This window comes from Chiloscyllium plagiosum, chromosome 6 (genome assembly GCF_004010195.1).
Source record: "Chiloscyllium plagiosum isolate BGI_BamShark_2017 chromosome 6, ASM401019v2, whole genome shotgun sequence".
NCBI classification, from domain to species: domain Eukaryota; kingdom Metazoa; phylum Chordata; class Chondrichthyes; order Orectolobiformes; family Hemiscylliidae; genus Chiloscyllium; species Chiloscyllium plagiosum.
Window position 1 is genome coordinate 116352540 of NC_057715.1, and position 17208 is coordinate 116369747.

The 17208-nt window shown below is 45.7% G+C and overlaps 1 protein-coding gene across 1 annotated transcript in view; it reads left to right on the forward strand.

Moving 5' to 3' along the window:
• The window catches only part of LOC122551083 (cGMP-dependent 3',5'-cyclic phosphodiesterase), a 76818-nt gene that overhangs the window by 25889 nt on the left and 33721 nt on the right, over positions 1-17208 (forward strand). Inside the window, exons 5-6 of the mRNA XM_043692725.1 lie at positions 166-296; positions 15956-16067. Coding sequence (XP_043548660.1) covers positions 166-296; positions 15956-16067 — 243 coding nt within the window. The remainder of the gene's footprint in view (positions 1-165; positions 297-15955; positions 16068-17208) is intronic.

Genomic DNA, 17208 nt, shown 5'->3' on the forward strand with positions numbered 1-17208 from the left:
TCTTTCTCTCCTTTTTCTTTCTTACTCTCCCTCTTTCTTGTCTTTTCTCTCTTTCTAATTTTCTTTCTCTTTTTCTTTCATTTCTATTCTTTTTCCCCTGTTTTTCTCTCTCTCTTTTTCTCTGTGTCTTTCTTTCTTTCACGTTTCTTTCCAATCTTGTTTCAGGAGCAGCACCGTCAGCTCAACAACATCCTAGGGTTTGAGGTTTACTCCATGTTGTGTGTCCCTGTCATCTCTAAAGCAACTGCACAGGTAGTCGCCATGGGCTGTGCATTTAACAAGCGATCAGGCCATTAGTGAGTACAACGTCGCAATTGAAATGTTTAATGAGGCCTTAAAAAAAAACACATGCAACCAAAACATTTGGGTTAATTTTTTACAAGCAGTGGAATTGAAAAGCTGGAAGTCGATGACAATATTGTACTTAGCTTGGCCAGAGGCCCCTGGGGAACGAACCCCCCCATATTAACAGAAAGGAGGAAGGATCACTGGAGAAGGCTCAGTGCGATCTCCATTCAAACGATGGGGAAAGGGTCACACTAGGTCCCTACTAGCCCCCTCCTTCCAGCCTATTGTGAGTGGCCCACCTCAGGAAGCTGGTACAGGTTTGGAGGAGGCAGTTCAGCCCATTCGGATTATGCTGTACCACAGTTGGCTACCATGGGATATTCTGCCTCCAACCCCTCTACTGAGCCAATCCCTTTATTCCCTGTCAGCACCACCCCTCCCTACTCCCCCAGCAATATATTTATAAATAATCATTGTACTTGATGCCAGCCTGACACCTGTAGTGGGAATACTGATGGAGGCCTTAATATGGGATAAGGTAAATATACTCTTACAGAAAAGTAAATTAATACAAGGCAGCCAACGTGGCTTTGTCAAGGGCAGATCATGTCTGAAAAATGTAATTGCATTCTTTGAGGAGGTGACACAGGCAGTGGATGAGGCTCGTGCTGTGGATGTTGTACATTCAGACTTTCAGAGAATATTTGATGCGATACCATAGGCAGGTTGATTAGCAAATTAGAAATCTTTGGGATTGATGGGTCCTTGGGAGCTTGGGTTAGAAGTTGGCTGGAGGGGCATAATGGAGGATAGGTATCGCTGGGACATTTCTCTGATTGGAGACAAGTTGGAAATGGTGTTTCCCAGGCACCGGTGCTGGGACACTTGCTTTTTCTGATTTATATAAATGGGTTAGAGATTGAAGGCAAAATCTCTAAATTTGCAGGTGACACTGAACTAGGGAGAATAGTGAATTGTGAGGATGATGCTGAGCAGCTTTTGTGGGCCATTGACAAGTCAGCCAATGGGCAGATTCATGGCAGATGGATTTCAATGCAGAGAAATGTGAGGTGAAAGAAACACAGAGAGATAACACAGGGGAGCATAGGAGCAGAGGGACCTCCAGGTTCATGGGCATGATTCTCTGAAGGTGGTCAGGCAAGTTGAAACAGTTGAGAAGGTTTATAGGATCATTGAGTTTACAAATTGAGGCATAGCGTATAAAAGCAAGGACGTGATGCTACAACTCCACAAATCATTGGTCAGACCATATTTGGAGTATTGTGCTCCGTTCTGGGCATCTTATTAAGGAAGAATGTTACAGCCCTGGAGAGCGTACAAAGGAGATTTACCAGAATGATAGCATGAATGAGTTAGCTACAAGGAAAGATAAGAGAGACTGGACTTATTCCCTTTTGGAGCAGAGAAGATTAAGAGGTGACCCTATTGAGGTGTTCAAAATTATAAATAGGTTTGGCAGGGTAAAGGAAAAGATATTGTTTCCACTGGGTGGTATGTCAGTAACTAGGGGTCACAATTTCAGGATTGTCAGCGAGAGTGCTCGGAGTGAGATGAGGGGAAACCTCTTCACTCGGGGAGTTCTGAGGATTTGGAACACATTGCCTGGGAGAGGTGGATCCCATTGGAGGAAACTGGATATATATATAGGAAAGGGACACCGTTACAGGGTTACAGAATAGGGCTGGAGAGTCAAACTAGCTGGAGAGCTCCTTCAGGAGCCAGTACAGATATGATAGGTCAAATGGCCTTCTGCACCGCATAATTCTATGATTCAATGTTTCTATAAAAGCATCCAATGGAAAAGGGTGCAGCAATATAAGTCAGGGAAACTCAATGGGCCAGAGAGGAGCACTGACTTCTCGAACCCCCTCCCAAAAACTCTGTCACTTCTCTATCCAACTTTGAGATAATGCTCTCCAGATTACAGACAATTTCCTGTGGGATCACAGACTAAGGATATTGGGTAGCCCATTTAGGACTGAGATGTGAAGAAATGTCTTCACTCAGAGAGTGGGGAGCCTGGGGAATTCTCTAACTTAGAAAGCAGTTGAGACCAAAACATTGAATGTTCTCAAGAAGGAGTTAGATATGGTTCTTAGGGTCAAAGGGTTCAAAGGGTTTGGGGAACAGGAGTCTGTGTTGGATAACCAGCCATGATTATTTTGAATGGTGGAGCAGGCTCGAAGGGCTGAATGGCCTACTCAGTGTTTCACTGTTGGGAGGAAAAACCAAACTCATTCGAAAAAAAGTTGTGTGTGATTTCCTGTGAGTGTTTATTCATGTTAGCAAACTGGTCGACAAACACCCTCAACTCTGGTAAAGGACAGAGCGGAAATGGGGGGTTCTGGGAGGAAGGTCACACTGGGTAACCAGTGTCAGTGACTGGGGGAGGGCTGGGGGATGTGGCATATTATGTGATGAGATTTATACTCAACCAATGATGAGTGCAATGGAGCAAGGTTTGCGGACATGGGATCGCTTACATCATTATGGGTATCCCCCTTTTTCTCACTCATTCGTTGGATGTAGGCATCACAAGCTGGGCCCCATTTATTGCCCCATCCCCAGTTGCCCTTGAGAAACATCAATGATAGGAGCAGGAGTAGCCATTCGGCCCTTCGAGCCTGCTTCACCATTCAATATGACCATCACTGACCACTGAGCTCACCACTTGCATCCTGCCCTGCCCCCAATATTCCATGATCCCTTTAGTCACAAGAGTGTTCCGACACAGGGTAAACCCCTCTGCTCATTTAAACCTGACGCACAGAGAAGCTCACCTTGTGCCGTAATCTGTTACATTTTGAGAGGCAAAGAACTATCCCAGAGGTCACTACTTAAAGTCAAAATTAACAATGTTATTCTTTAAGTCCAACAGAGAATATTAAAACCAACTAGTGGGCGGAACAGTGGCACGGTGGTTAGCACTGCAGCTTCACAGCGCCAGAGACCCGGGTTCAATTCCCGCCTCAGGCGACTGACTGTGTGGAGTTTGCACACTCTCCCTGTGTCTGCGTGGGTTTCCTCCGGGTGCTCCGGTTTCCTCCCACAGTCCAAAGATGTGCGGGTCAGGTAAACTGGCCAGGCTAAATTGCCCATAGTGTTAGGTGAAGGGGTAAATGTAGGGGAATGGGTCTGGGTGGGTGCGCTTTGGCGGGTCGGTGTGGACTGGTTGGGCCGAAGGGCCTGTTTCCACACTGTGAGTAATCTAAGTTTCACAATCTATTTACAACGCCTTTCTCTTAAACCTATCTTTTACCTCCCACTCTACAATACTAGTCCGATTTTTAAAAAAAGCCCTGATTAAGATTTACAAAACAAAAATCACCTTTAAAACCAGTCAGCTTTGTCGATTCTCCTTTGTGGATGTTCCTCTGGTCAGCTTCAATGTTCCGCTGTGCAAACTCCTTACAGACAAGTACCTTTCAGAGAACTGTTCTGCTAGCAGTCTACTTGTTGGTGTCCTTTGCAGTTGTCCCCCTAACTGTTCAAAATGTCCGGTTTTTTAGCTCAAAACGTCAGAGCATTTCATTGGTTTGATGTCATCCCAAACAGTAACATTCCAAATCGATTGGATTTTGGTATCTGGGGCATAATTTAAATGAATTGGTTGAATTTGAATGTTTTTGTTCCAACTATTTGTTTCAACCAAGTGTTACATTTTCACTTTGTTCCAGACGCTCTCTGTTTTCAGTCGGTCTTTGCTAGCTTTTCAACTCTCTTAAAGGTACAGTACACACCTGCACCTCCATAACACCTCCCCTCTTAAGAAAAAATGAACCATCATAATGAAAACTTGGCTTCATTTTCTTTCTCTATTCCTTAACCACATTATCATGATATACATATGACTTTAATCTAAGTTCATATTAACTTCTTCCCACATATATATAGCATTGTATAGTGTTATGAAGATATGGGTGTACTGTACCTTTAAGAAAGTTAAAAGTTAGCAGAACTACGTGACAGCACCAAGTGTTCTGAATAAGGTATAACATAACATGTGGTCCAGCAGTTCGGGTAGCTGGTTGCCTGGAGACAAAAACAAATTTGAATTAGGCCACTCAGTTTAAAATGATATCCAGAAAAAAACCAAACTCCAATTCAATTTGAATTGAGTATATTGATAATATTAAACACCAATGACATAATCCGATGCTTTGGGGTATAAGACTGGGGAAAAATTGAACAGTTGGAGGAGAACTGCCAAAAGACCAACAGATGTAGGCTGCTAGTGAGAACTCTCTGAGAGGGACCTGTCTAGAGAAGGAGGAGTTTGCACAGAGAAAAAACATCGACACTGACCCAGAGAGCAAATCTACAGAGGAAGAGACAAAGAGAAGATTCGACCACTGGCTGGTTTTGAAATTTGCATTTTCTGGTAAATCTTAATTAGAGGTTTTATCCGATGAGTATTATAGAAGGAAAAGTAAAAGATAGCTTAGAGGAAGGAGTTGTAATTTGGTTGTTAGTTAATTATTCTCTGTTATACTTGAAGATATAAAGTTGTTAGTTTATACTTTAGTTCCTGGCCTCTTGAATTTTCATAGATTACTGCATGGGATAAATCTTGCTGGTTGCTGGTTTAAATTAAACAGAAGGGTTTACCCCATGTCGTAACAATAGATACCAATCTTATCTATACGTTATCAGTTAAATCCGTGATAATGCATCTGCAATTACATTCTTAAGACCCACAACATGTACGATGTGTAAATTAAATGTCTATAGCATAAGACTCCGATGAAATAGTCTCAGATTCTTGTCTTTAAAGTGTTCTAAGAATGTAAGCGGATTGTGATCCGTGTACACAACTGTCTCCGACACATTGTTTGTGGCATACACATTAAAATGTTGTAATTCTGAATTAGGGTGCTGGAAGAGCACAGCAGTTCAGGCAGCATCCATCTCTTCCAGCCCCACTAATCCAGAATCTGGTTTCCAGCATCTGCAATCATTGTTTTTACCTCGTTGATTTTAACCCTACTGCGAATCCTCTTGCAAGAGTGCCTGCCTTGAAGAAGTTTTCCTCCTCTCTCTACAAGAATCTCAGGGAGTCCCTCTCCCACTACAACTCCAAGGTCATTTCCTCTGCCCTGAAGCTCTTACTTCACCAGTTTCCTCATTTCCCCTTCCCCCACCTCACCCCAGTTCCAAACTTCCAGCTCAGCACTGTCCCCATGACTTGTCCGACCTGCCGTCGATTTTACTGCTCCTCGGATGCTGCCTTAAAATGTTGTAAGGCCAGTACCAAACTCAATAGTTTGTTTTCGATTGTGGAGTATTTCTTCTGGATGTTGAGTTTCTTTGAAAAGTAACCAACTGGCAGTTCAATCCCATCGTCACCTTCCTGAAGCAGTACAGTCCCAACTCCTATGTCACGAGCATTTTAAAAGGTTTTGTAAAGTTTGGTGTAGCTAAAACTGGTTTGGTGGTTAATATCAATTTCAAATAGTCGAATGCCCCCTGGCATGGTTCTGTGCACCCAAACTTTGTGTTCTTCTTCAGCAAATCGGTTAACGGTGTCACTACACCACTGAAGCTCGGAACAAACTTCCGGTAGAATCCGCTGAGTCCCAAAAATTGAAGCATCTCTTTCTTCGAAGTTGATCGTGAAAATTCCTCAATGGCCTTCATCTTTGCGTTCCATGGGGTTAACCTTCCATGACCAATGTCTGGTCCCAAGAACATCACCTCTGCTTTTGCAATTTCAGTTTTGTTGAAGTTCATTTCCAGTTTTGCTTCTCGTAGTCATTTAAAGGGATCTGCCAACTGTACCATGTGATCTTTCCAGGACTTACTAAAGATCACTACATCGTCCAAATACACTGCACAGTTTGTTAGCCCAGCCACAACTTTGTTCATGAGTCTTTGGAATGTGGCGGGTGCGTTCTTCATTCCAAAGGCCATCACTTTAAACCGATATAGCCCATTTGGGGTGAGAAAAGCAGAAATTTCTTTCGCCAGTAACCACACAGGAAGTCCAACTTGGTGATGTAACTGGCTTGTCCAACTCTACTAATACAGTCCTCCAATCTCTGTATTGGATATGAGCCTGATATTGTAATCACGTTGACCTTCTGATATTCCACGCAGAATCGTTGAGTCCTGTCCAGTTTAGGAACTAAGATGATAAGCGAACTCCACTCGCTCTGGCTCGGTTCGATGATGCCCTCGTCGAGCATGGCCTCCACCTCCATCTGGACCTGTCTGGCTTTGAAAGGATTAAGCCGATAGGGATGTTGTTGTTTTGGAGCAATATTCCCTACGTCTACTTCATGTTCATTAGCATTAGTCCTCCTCATCTGATTCTTACATATGTCCTCATTCTGCAGTAACAGACCTTTCAACTGTGTTCTATGCTCCGGAGACAGATAGCTTACTAACCTATCCCACTCCTCTTTAGTTTTTCCTTCATACTGTGACTTATTGATGTGGGATCTTGTCACCACACAGTCTGGGAAAATACCAGGATATTTCTGTTTTAACTCCTCAGTTTCTTGATCTTCCTTGGGCTTCTCCACAACAAGGGGTGTCACTCCCACCTTGGATCCTGCCAAATCATTCCCAACAACAAACTGAATTCCTGGAACTGACACTCTGTCAGTCACTCCCACTGTAACTTCCCCAGTCTTAAGTTGGCGCTCTGATCTGATCCGACATCGGGGAGCGCTACATTTTTGTCAGTGTGTCCCACAAATTACCACACTCTCTGGAAACAGATCAGGAAAAGTGCAATACGTTCATCCCTCACTATCAGCGACTGGTTAGATCCTGCATCTCTCAAAATTATAAGTTCTTGACCTTCTCCCCCTGTTCTTTCTGAGTAAACTTTACCCACAGAGGCCAATTCTTTACAGAGATCAGCACTAACTCCATACCCAACCCCAGCCCAGGCTGTGCACTCTCCTTGACTTTTGGGGTCTCCTTTACTACCTTCACTAATGCCACTCGCTTAGCTTCTTTTCCACATCTTTTCCCACAATGCCTTTCTCTAACGACCAGCAACTGTGACATTGTAGAACATAGAACATAGAACAGTACAGCACAGAACAGGCCCTTCAGCCCTCGATGTTGCGCCGACCTGTGAACTATTCTCAGCTCGTCCCCCTACACTATCCCATCATCATCCATGTGCTCATCTAAGGATTGTTTAAATCTCCCTAATGTGGCTGAGTTAACTACATTGGCAGGTAGGGCATTTCACGCCTTTACCACTCTCTGCGTAAAGAACCTGCCTCTGACATCTGTCTTAAATCTATCACCCCTCAATTTGTGATTATGCCCTCTCATACAAGCTGACATCATCATCCTCGGAAAAAGACTTTCACTGTCTACCCTATCTAATCTTGTGATCATCTTGTATGTCTCTATCAAATCCCCTCTTAGCCTTCTTCTCTCCAATGAGAACAGGTTCAAGTCTCTCAGCCTTTCCTCATAAGACCTTCCCTCCAGACCAGGCAACATCCTGGTAAATCTCCTCTGCACCTTTTCCAATGCTTCCATATCCTTCCCAAAATATGGGGACCAGAACTGTACACAATATTCCAAGTGTGGCCGCACTAGTGTTGTGTATAGTTGTAGCATGATATTGTGGCTCCGGAACTCAATCCCTCTACGAATGAAACCTAACACATGATATGCCTTCTTACCAGCACTATCCTCCTGGGTGGCAACTTTCAGGGATCTATGTGCATGGACTCCAAGATCCCTCTGCACATCCACACTACCAAGAATCTTTCCATCGACCCAGTACTCTGCCTTCCTGTTATTCTTCCCAAAGTGAATCACCTCACATCTATCTGCATTGAACTCCATTTGCCACCTCTCAGCCCAATTCTGCAGTCTATCAAAGTCCCCCTGCAGCCTGTAACATTCTTCCACACTGTCCACCAATCCACCGACTTTAGTGTCATCTGCAAATTTACTAATCCATCCACCTATGCCTGCGTCCAAGTCATTTATAAAAATGACAAACAGCAGTGGTCCCAAAACAGATCCTTGTGGCACATCACTAGTAACTGGACTCCAGGCTGAATATTTTCCATCAACCACCACTCGCTGCCTTCTTTCAGAAAGCCAGTTTCTAATCCAAACTGCTCAATTACCCTCAATCCCATGCCTCTGCATTTTCTCCAACAGCCTACCATGTGGAACCTTATCAAAGGCTTTACTGAAGTCCATGTACACCACGCCAACTACCCTACCCTCATCTACATGCTTGGTCACCTTCTCAAAAAACTCAGTTAGGTTTGTGAGACACGACCTGCCCTTAATGAAACCATGCTGACTATCTGAAATCAAATTGTTGCTTGCTCGATGATTATAAATCTTATCTCTTATAATCCTTTCCAAAACCTTTCCTACAACAGAAGTAAGGCTCACTGGTCTATAATTACCTGGGTCATCTCTGCTGCCCTTCTTGAACAAGGGCACAACATTTGCAATCTTCCAGTCCTCTGGTACCAAACCTGTAGACAATGATGACTCAAATATCAAAGACAAAGGCTCTGCTGTCTCCTCCCTAGCTTCCCAGAGAATCCTCGGATAAATCCCATCCGGCCCAGGGACTGGTCTACTTTCACTCCTTCTAGAATTGATAACACCTGTTCGTAACTAACCTCGATTCTTTCTAGTTTAATATCTCATATCTCATTCATCTCCTCTACAATATTCTCCTTTTCCTGGGTGAAAACCGATGGGAAATGTTCATTTAGCACCTCTCCGATTCCCACAGGGCCCACACTCAACTTCCCACTTCTGTCTTTGACTGGCCCTATTCCTACCCTAATCATCCTTTTATTCCTCACATACCTATAGAAAGCTTTAGGGTTCTCCTTTATTCTATTTGCTAAAGACTGCTTGTGTCCTCTCTTTGCTCTTTGTAGCTCTCTCTTTAAATCCTTCCGAGCTGATCTGTAACTCTCCATCACCTCATCTGAACCATCTTGCCTCATCAACACATAAGCCTCCTTCTTCTTTGCAACAAGAGATGCAATTTCTGTTGTAAACCATGGTTCCCTTACCTTATCACTTCCTCCCTGCCTGACAGGGACATACCTGTCAAGGACACACAATATCTGTTCCTTAAACCAGCTCCACATTTCCACATATACACTTCCATCCGCCATCACGAAGGCCTCCAAGCCCTCCGCTTCTTCCTTTCCCGCTGTACCGACCAGTACCCTTCCACTGACACCCTCCTTCGACTGACTGAACTGGTCCTCACTCTTAACAACTTCTCCTTCCAATCCTCCCACTTCCTCCAAACCAAAGGAATAGCCATGGGCCCCAGCTATGCCTGCCTCTTCGTAGGTTATGTGGAACAGTCCATTTTCTGCAGCTACACTGGCCCCACCCCCCACCTTTTCCTCCGCTACACCGATGACTGTATCGGCGTTACCTCGTGCTCCCACGAGGAGGTTGAACAGTTCATCCACTTTACTAACACCTTCCACCCCGACCTCAAATTTACCTGGACCGTCTCAGGCTCCTCGTCTCCATTTCTATCTCGGGCGACCGAATCAACACAGACATTTACTACAAACCGACCGACTCCCACAGCTACCTAGATTACACCTCCTCCCACCCTGCCCCCTGTAAAAACACCATCCCGTATTCCCAATTCCTTCGCCTCCGCCGCATCTGCTCCCAGGAGGACCAATTCCAAAACCAAACAACTCAAATGGCCTCCTTCTCCATCACAAATTCACCTGCACCTCCACACACATCATTTACTGCATCCGCTGCACCCGATGTGGCCTCCTCTATATTGGGGAGACAGGCCGCCTACTTGCGAAACATTTCAGAGAACATCTCTGAGACACTCACACCAACCAACCCAACCACCCTGTGGCTGAACACTTTAACTCCCCCTCCCACTCCGCCAAGGACATGCAAGTCTTTGGCTCCTCCATCGCCAGACCATAGCAACACGATGGCTGGAGGAAGAGTGCCTCATCTTCCGCCTAGGAACCCTCCAACCACAAGGGATGAACTCAGATTTCTCCAGTTTCCTCATTTCCTCTCCTGCTCCTCGGATGCTGCCTGGCCTGCTGTGTTTTTCCAGCACCACATTTTTCAACTCCACATTTCCATTGTCTGCATCCCCCGCATTTTGCTACCCCATCCTGTGCATCCTCATTCTTGCCTAATCGCATTATAATTGCCCTTGCCCCATCGATAACTCTTGTTCTGTGGCATGTACCTATCCCTTTCCATCGCTAAACTAAACGTAACTGAATTATGGTCACTCTCTCCAAAGTGCTCACCTACCACTAAATCAAACACCTGGCCTGGTTCATTACCAAGCACCAGATCCAGTGTGTCCTCCCCTCTTGTCGGCCCTTTGACATACTGTCTCAGGGAACCCTCCTGCACACATTGGACAAAAACTGATCCATCCGACGTACTGGAGTTATAGTATTTGGGGAAGTTAAAGTCCCCCATAATGACCGTCCTGTTCCTTTCACTCCTACCCAGAATAAGTTTGCTAATCCTCTCTTCCGCCTCCCTGGAACTCTGCGGAGGCCTATAAAAAAACTCCAAGCAGTGTGGCCTCTCCACTCCTGTTTCTAACCTCAGCCCACACTACCTCAGTAAGCAAGTCCTCATCAAAAGTTCTCTCAGCCACCGTTATACTATCCTTGACTAACAAGGCCACACCTCCCCCTCTTTTACCGTCTTGCCTGTTCTTGATGAAAGATCTAAACCCTGGAACTTGCAACATCCATTCCTCACCCTGCTCTATCCATGGTTCTTTGACAATAAGATTGTTAATTAGCTCTTTCTCATGACACAACACTGAATCTAAAACAGCCTGCCCTCTCATCCTCAACATACTGGTCTAGAAAACCATTCCTAACATAATGCCAGAAACTCTACTCAACAGATTTAGTACTCACTTGGTTCCCCATACTATGTGTGGATTGAAGTCACCTATGATGCCTGTGTTGGCCATGCTACATGCTTCCTCATCCCCTGATTAACATTATGCCCCACACTATCACTATTTAGAACTCCACCCACTGCCTGCTGCCCCCTGCTGTTTCTTAGCTCCCAAACAGATTCCACACATTGTTCTTCTGACCCCAATTCTAATGTACTGATCGCATCAGCACAACTCCCCATCCTTTTCATCTTGTCTGTCCTTCCTAAATGTCAAATATCCTTGAATATTCCACTCCCATTCCTGGGCACCAAGCATTCATGATTCTGCATTGGCAATTAGATCATACTCCTGCATCTCTATTAGTGCTTTTAGATTATCTGCACATCATTCTTGTTATCATTCAGGAGCATTTGCCACCCATGAATAACAGATAAACAGACATTGCTATAATGGAAATCCCCTATCCACCACGAAGGTCTTTGTGATCCAATGTGCCATCAGCAGTGAGTGTATCGGCTTATAAATGCTGCATGGATTCAAGTAGAGTACCTTTAACTGTGTCTTTTTGACAACATTCCATTTTTGAAGCATACTTGATGCTTGGTTTTGTGGCTCTTATCTTCTCATGACTCTGGCATCTTTACAATATCCTGTACCAATTTTACTTCCTTCCAAATTTAGTCACTCCTCAAGTTTCCATCCCCGGATAAGCAAGTTTAAACTCATCCCAACAGTACTAGCAAATCTCACTTGGACATTTGTCCCAGTCGAATTAGCCACGAAACGACACGACCAGCTATCCTTAGTAGCCACACACGCAGATGACAAGCAACATGAGTTCGACTGGGACACCACTACTATTATAGGACAAGCCAAACAGAGAACAGCCAGGGAATTCCTAGAGGCATGGCACTCATCCACAGATTCAATCAATAAGCACATCGACCTGGACCCAATATACCGGCCACTGCAGCGGACAGCTGGAACTGACAACTTGATTTTGAGTTTTTTGAGGGGGCAATATGATTGAAGAAGGAAATATGGTTGATGATGTTTACATCGACTTCAGTAAAACATTTGACAAGGTCCCTAATGGCAGACTAGTGCAAAGGGTGAAGTCACAAGGTATCGGGGTGAGCTGGCAAGATGGATACAGAACTGGCTTAGTCATTGGAGATAGATGGCGGCCGAAGGTTGTGACAGGGGCCAGTTTTGGGAACTCTGCTGTATGTATAAATCCATATAACTAATTTGGAGGAGAACATGGCAGGTCTACTGAGTGAGTTTGCAGACAATACAAAGATTGGTGGAGTTGCGGATAGCGAGGAGGAATTTCAGAGGATAGATCAGTTGGTGGCATAGACAGAAAACTGGCAGATAGAGTTTAATCCAGATAAACGTGAAGTGGTGCATTTTGGAAGGTCAAGTACAGGTGGAAACAAAACAGTGAATGGCAGAAATTTTTAGGAGGATTAATATGCAGAGGGATCTGGGTGTGCAGGTTATAGATCACTGAATCTGGCAGTGCAGGAAGGTAACTTTACTCACAGTGGAAACACCTGAAGCTTTTCACCTCCTTTCCACCCTCTTGGGCTTCTTCTCTATCCCATGGTAAACACTTCCCAGTTACATAGTGCAGGATCTCCCCTTATCCCAACTTCTATCCCTCACAGGATGAAATTCTGGCTGGAAGCTTGTCTTATGCACCAACATGTCCCCATCTGCTAATTTCACTGCCCTTTTCACTTCCTGAACTTTCTGTTCCTCCACATGAATTCTTACCATCTCTGGAATGAGTTTTTAAACTCCTTCAGCACAATAATCTCTCTTAGAGCTTCAAAGGTCCTATCTATTTTGAAAGCATGCATCCATCGATCAAAATAACTATGCTTAATTCTTTCGAACTCAACATAGGTCTGGCTTAGTCCCTTGTTTGTTTCTGAACCGCTGTCTATATGCTTCTGGTACCAACTCATAAGCACTTAAAACAACCTGTTTAACCTTTTCATAATCTCTTGACCCCTCATCTGACAGCGCGGCAAATACCTCACCAGCTTTGCCGACCAGTTTAGTCTGAACTAACATTTCCCATAAATCCTCAGACCACCCCATCTGCCTGGCCAATATTTCAAATGAAATAAAGAAGGCTTCGACATCTTCCTCATCAAAATGTGGCAGAGGTTTGACATATTTATATATATTACTACCTTCTCTTTTAATCTCCATCCTGTTCACTTGACTTTGCTGACAAAGTCGCAACTTCTCAAGTTCAATTTCTCTCTCTTTTTGCTCACCTAAGAACCTTCTCTCTCTCTCTCTTACAATTTCAGCTTTACTTCTGTCCTTGGTTAAACCCAATTCTAATCTCTTTGCTAATTCAAAACATATAGCCTTTTTTCTCCTTCTGAACTTCCTTGGCAAATTTGACAATCATCTTCAAACCCCAGAACCACTTTAACAATTTTAAGAGCCATTTCTCTCACTTTTAATTTCACCAACCGCAAATCACCGAAATTAAACACATCGTCTCACCAATGTTTTATTTAAAGATCTCGGACACTAACTTACAATGTTTAAATCTGCTGGGACTTTATCGTACCCCAGATCTATTCAAATCTGTCCAAGTCTCAGACTGGATCTATGTAAACCTATTTAAACCCCAGCGAAGAACCCCTAAAGTGTTCAAATCCTGGTGATGTGCCCCCAAACTGTTATGACACAGTGTAACCCCCTCTGCTCGGGGCAATGTTTTCACACAGAGGGTGGTACCCATATGGATGAGGCTGTCAGAGGACGTGGTGGAGGCTTGTCCTCATCCCTCCCTTACCCTTCATTCACCCCACCCCCTCAATCTGCAACTGAGCTGTGATTGGGTGAGGCTTCAGTCTGTCACTTTCCTTGCCATATCTCAATGGTACACTGGCCCTCCTGTGCTGTGATACGCAGTAGTCTCTAGGGGGAGGTGGGGTATCCCTTCTACCTTGTCATCCTCCAACCCCCACATCCTGAGCAACTTCAGGTAATGATCAGGAATCCTGTGTGGCCTCTTCTTCCCTTAGCTCTCAATCCTGGACGTTTGTGTACTGCTCTGACAAAGACCGATTTTATTCAGATTATTTGCTTTGCTCTCATCAGGACAATTTGCAACACTTTGTAGTGTCTGAGACCAGCGTGCTGGTTGGTTAGCTAGTGGAGTCTTATTGGTAGAGGCAAGCCAGAGATAATGCACCATATAGATGATGACTGACAGTTAACTGCTCAGCTTTGTTTAACGACCATTGAGAAGGGTAGCAGATACATGGGAACACCAGTCCCCCTCCAAGCCCCTCCCCATCCTGACTTGGAAACATATCACCGTCTCTTCAGTGTTGCTGGGTCAAACTCCTGGAATACCCTCCCCCAGAGCATTGTGGGTCAACGCACAGCACATGTGATGTGCCCGTCTGGGTTAGTAAGCCAGAGTGGAGAGAGGAATTTTTGAAAAATTCATTCATGGGAGGGTTCATCACTGGCTAGACCAGCATTTATTGGATAACTGCAATTGGAGGCCAACCACATTGCCATGGGTCTGGAGTCACATATAGGTCAGATCAGGTAAGGATGGCAGATTTCCTTCCCGAAAGGACATTCGTGACCCAGATGGGCTATCCTACCGGACAATCAACAACCAATTCATAGACAGCAGACTTTTTTTTATTGAATTCAAAGTTCACACTCTGCCACAGTGGTTGCAAACCTGGGTCCCCAGGACAGGACGTGGGTCTCTGGATGAACAGTTCAGTGATAAAACCACTAGGTCATGGAGGTGATATAGCCGAGGATCAATCAGTTGGCCCTGAGGATGAGAGGGTAATCCCATGATGATTGGCCGAGGAAATTGAGCCAATATTCTCTGGAGTGAGTGAGAGGTGAACTCATTAAGACATACGGGATTCTGAAGGAGCTTGACAGGGTCGATCCTCAGAGATGATATCCTCTGTGCAGTGAATCTAGAACATGGGCTGGGGTGGGAGTGCCGGGGTGGGGGCAGTCAGACGTTCAGGAAAGAGAGCTGATCATATTGGCACGCTTGCCTTCATTGGTCAGTGCATTGAGTATAGGGACTGGGAGGTCATGCTGCAGCCGTGTACGGGACATCGTTGAGGCCAATTTCAGAATTCTGCTTTCAAATCTGGTTGACCTTCCACAGGAAGGATGGTGTGAAACTTGAAATGGTTTAGAAAAGATTTACAAGGATGTTGCCAGGGTTGGAGGATCTGAGCTACAGGGAGAGGCTGAACAGGCTGGGGCTGTTTTCCCCGAAGCATCAGGGGCTGAGGGGTGATCTTATAGAGGTTTACAAAATTATGAGGGGCATGTATAGGATAAATAGATATGGGTGAGTTGGACTGAAGGTCTGTTTCCGTACTGTGTGACTCTATATATATATATATATATATATATATAGAAATCTTCTGACAAAGCGTTGTAAATCGTTGGAATTCTTAACCCAGAGAGTTGCAGATACTATTCAAAACGGGGGTACACAAATCTTTGGTCTATTGGGGAGCCCAGGGGATAAAGGGAGTGGGCGTCAAAGTCAGATTGGAGACGAAGATTGGCCAGGATTGGGTGAAATGATACAGCAGGCTCAATGGGCCGAATGGCCTTCTTATGCTCTGATTTCTGGTGTGTTTGTCTCTTTGTTAAAGTTAGAAAATTATTTGCAGCAATATGTGTAAACAACCCAACAATATGTCTCATCTTCCCCTGCAGTTACACGGAACTGGATGAACACAAGATTCGGCATTGCTTTCGGTACACCGCAACGGTCCTGACCAGCACCATGTCTGTTCAGAAAGAGCGCAAACTGAAGATCGAATGTCAGGTAATGTGACTGACAGGCGCAGAGCTTAAACTCGCACTGCCTCGATCCATACTCCCAATACAACGCTACCCCTCTCCAACACATGGACACAGTTCCACTCTGGAAGCTCAGCTGCAGCTCATGAACAACTCTCACATCGGGGTGTCAGAGGGTTGGTGGCAACGTGCGTCTTCCAGAGGCTGGTGAACAAAACCAGGTTTGAGACACAAATTCAGCTCAATGCTGAGGAAGTGCTGCACTGTCGGAGGGTCAGTGCTAAGGGAGTGCCGCACCGTCACAGGGTCAGTGCTGAGGGAGTGCCACACTGTCAGAGGGTCAGTGCTGAGGGAGTGCTGCACTGTCAGAGGGTCAGTGTTGAGGGAGCGCCGCACTGTCGGAAAGTCAGTGCTGAGGGAGTACCGCACTGTCGGAGCGTCAGTGCTGAGGGAGCGCCGCACTGTCGGAGGGTCAGTGCTGAGGGAGTGCCGCACTGTCAGAGCGTCAGTGCTGAGGGAACGCCGCACTGTTGGAGGGTCAGTGCTGAGGGAGTGCCGCACTGTTGGAGGGTCAGTGCTGAGGGAGTGCTGCACTGTCACAGGGTCAGTGTTGAGGTAGCGCCGCACTGTCGGAAAGTCAGTGCTGAGGGAGTGCCGCACTGTCGGAGAGTCAGTGCTGAGGGAGTGCCGCACTGTCAGGGTCAGTGCTGAGGGAGTGCCGCACTGTCGGAGGGTCAGTGCTGAGGGAGTGCTGCACTGTCAGAGGGTCAGTGTTGAGGGAGTACCGCACTGTTGGAGCGTCAGTGCTGAGGGAGTGTCGCACTGTTGGAGGGTCAGTGCTGAGGGAGTGCTGCACTGTCAGAAGATCAGTGCTGAGGGAGTGCCGCACTGTCGGAGGGTCAGTGCTGAGGGAGTGTCGCACTGTTGGAGGGTCAGTGCTGAGGGAGTGCTGCACTATCAGAGGGTCAGTGCTGAGGGAATGGGCCCTGTCGGCGGGTCATTGCTGAGGGAGGGCCGCACTGTCGGAGGGTCAGTGCTGAGGGAGTGCCACACTGTCAGAGGATCAGTGCTGAGGGAGTGCCGCACTGTCGGAGGGTCATGCTGAGGGAGTGCCACACTGTCACAGGGTCAGTGCTGAGGGAGTGCCACACTGTCGGAGGGTCAGT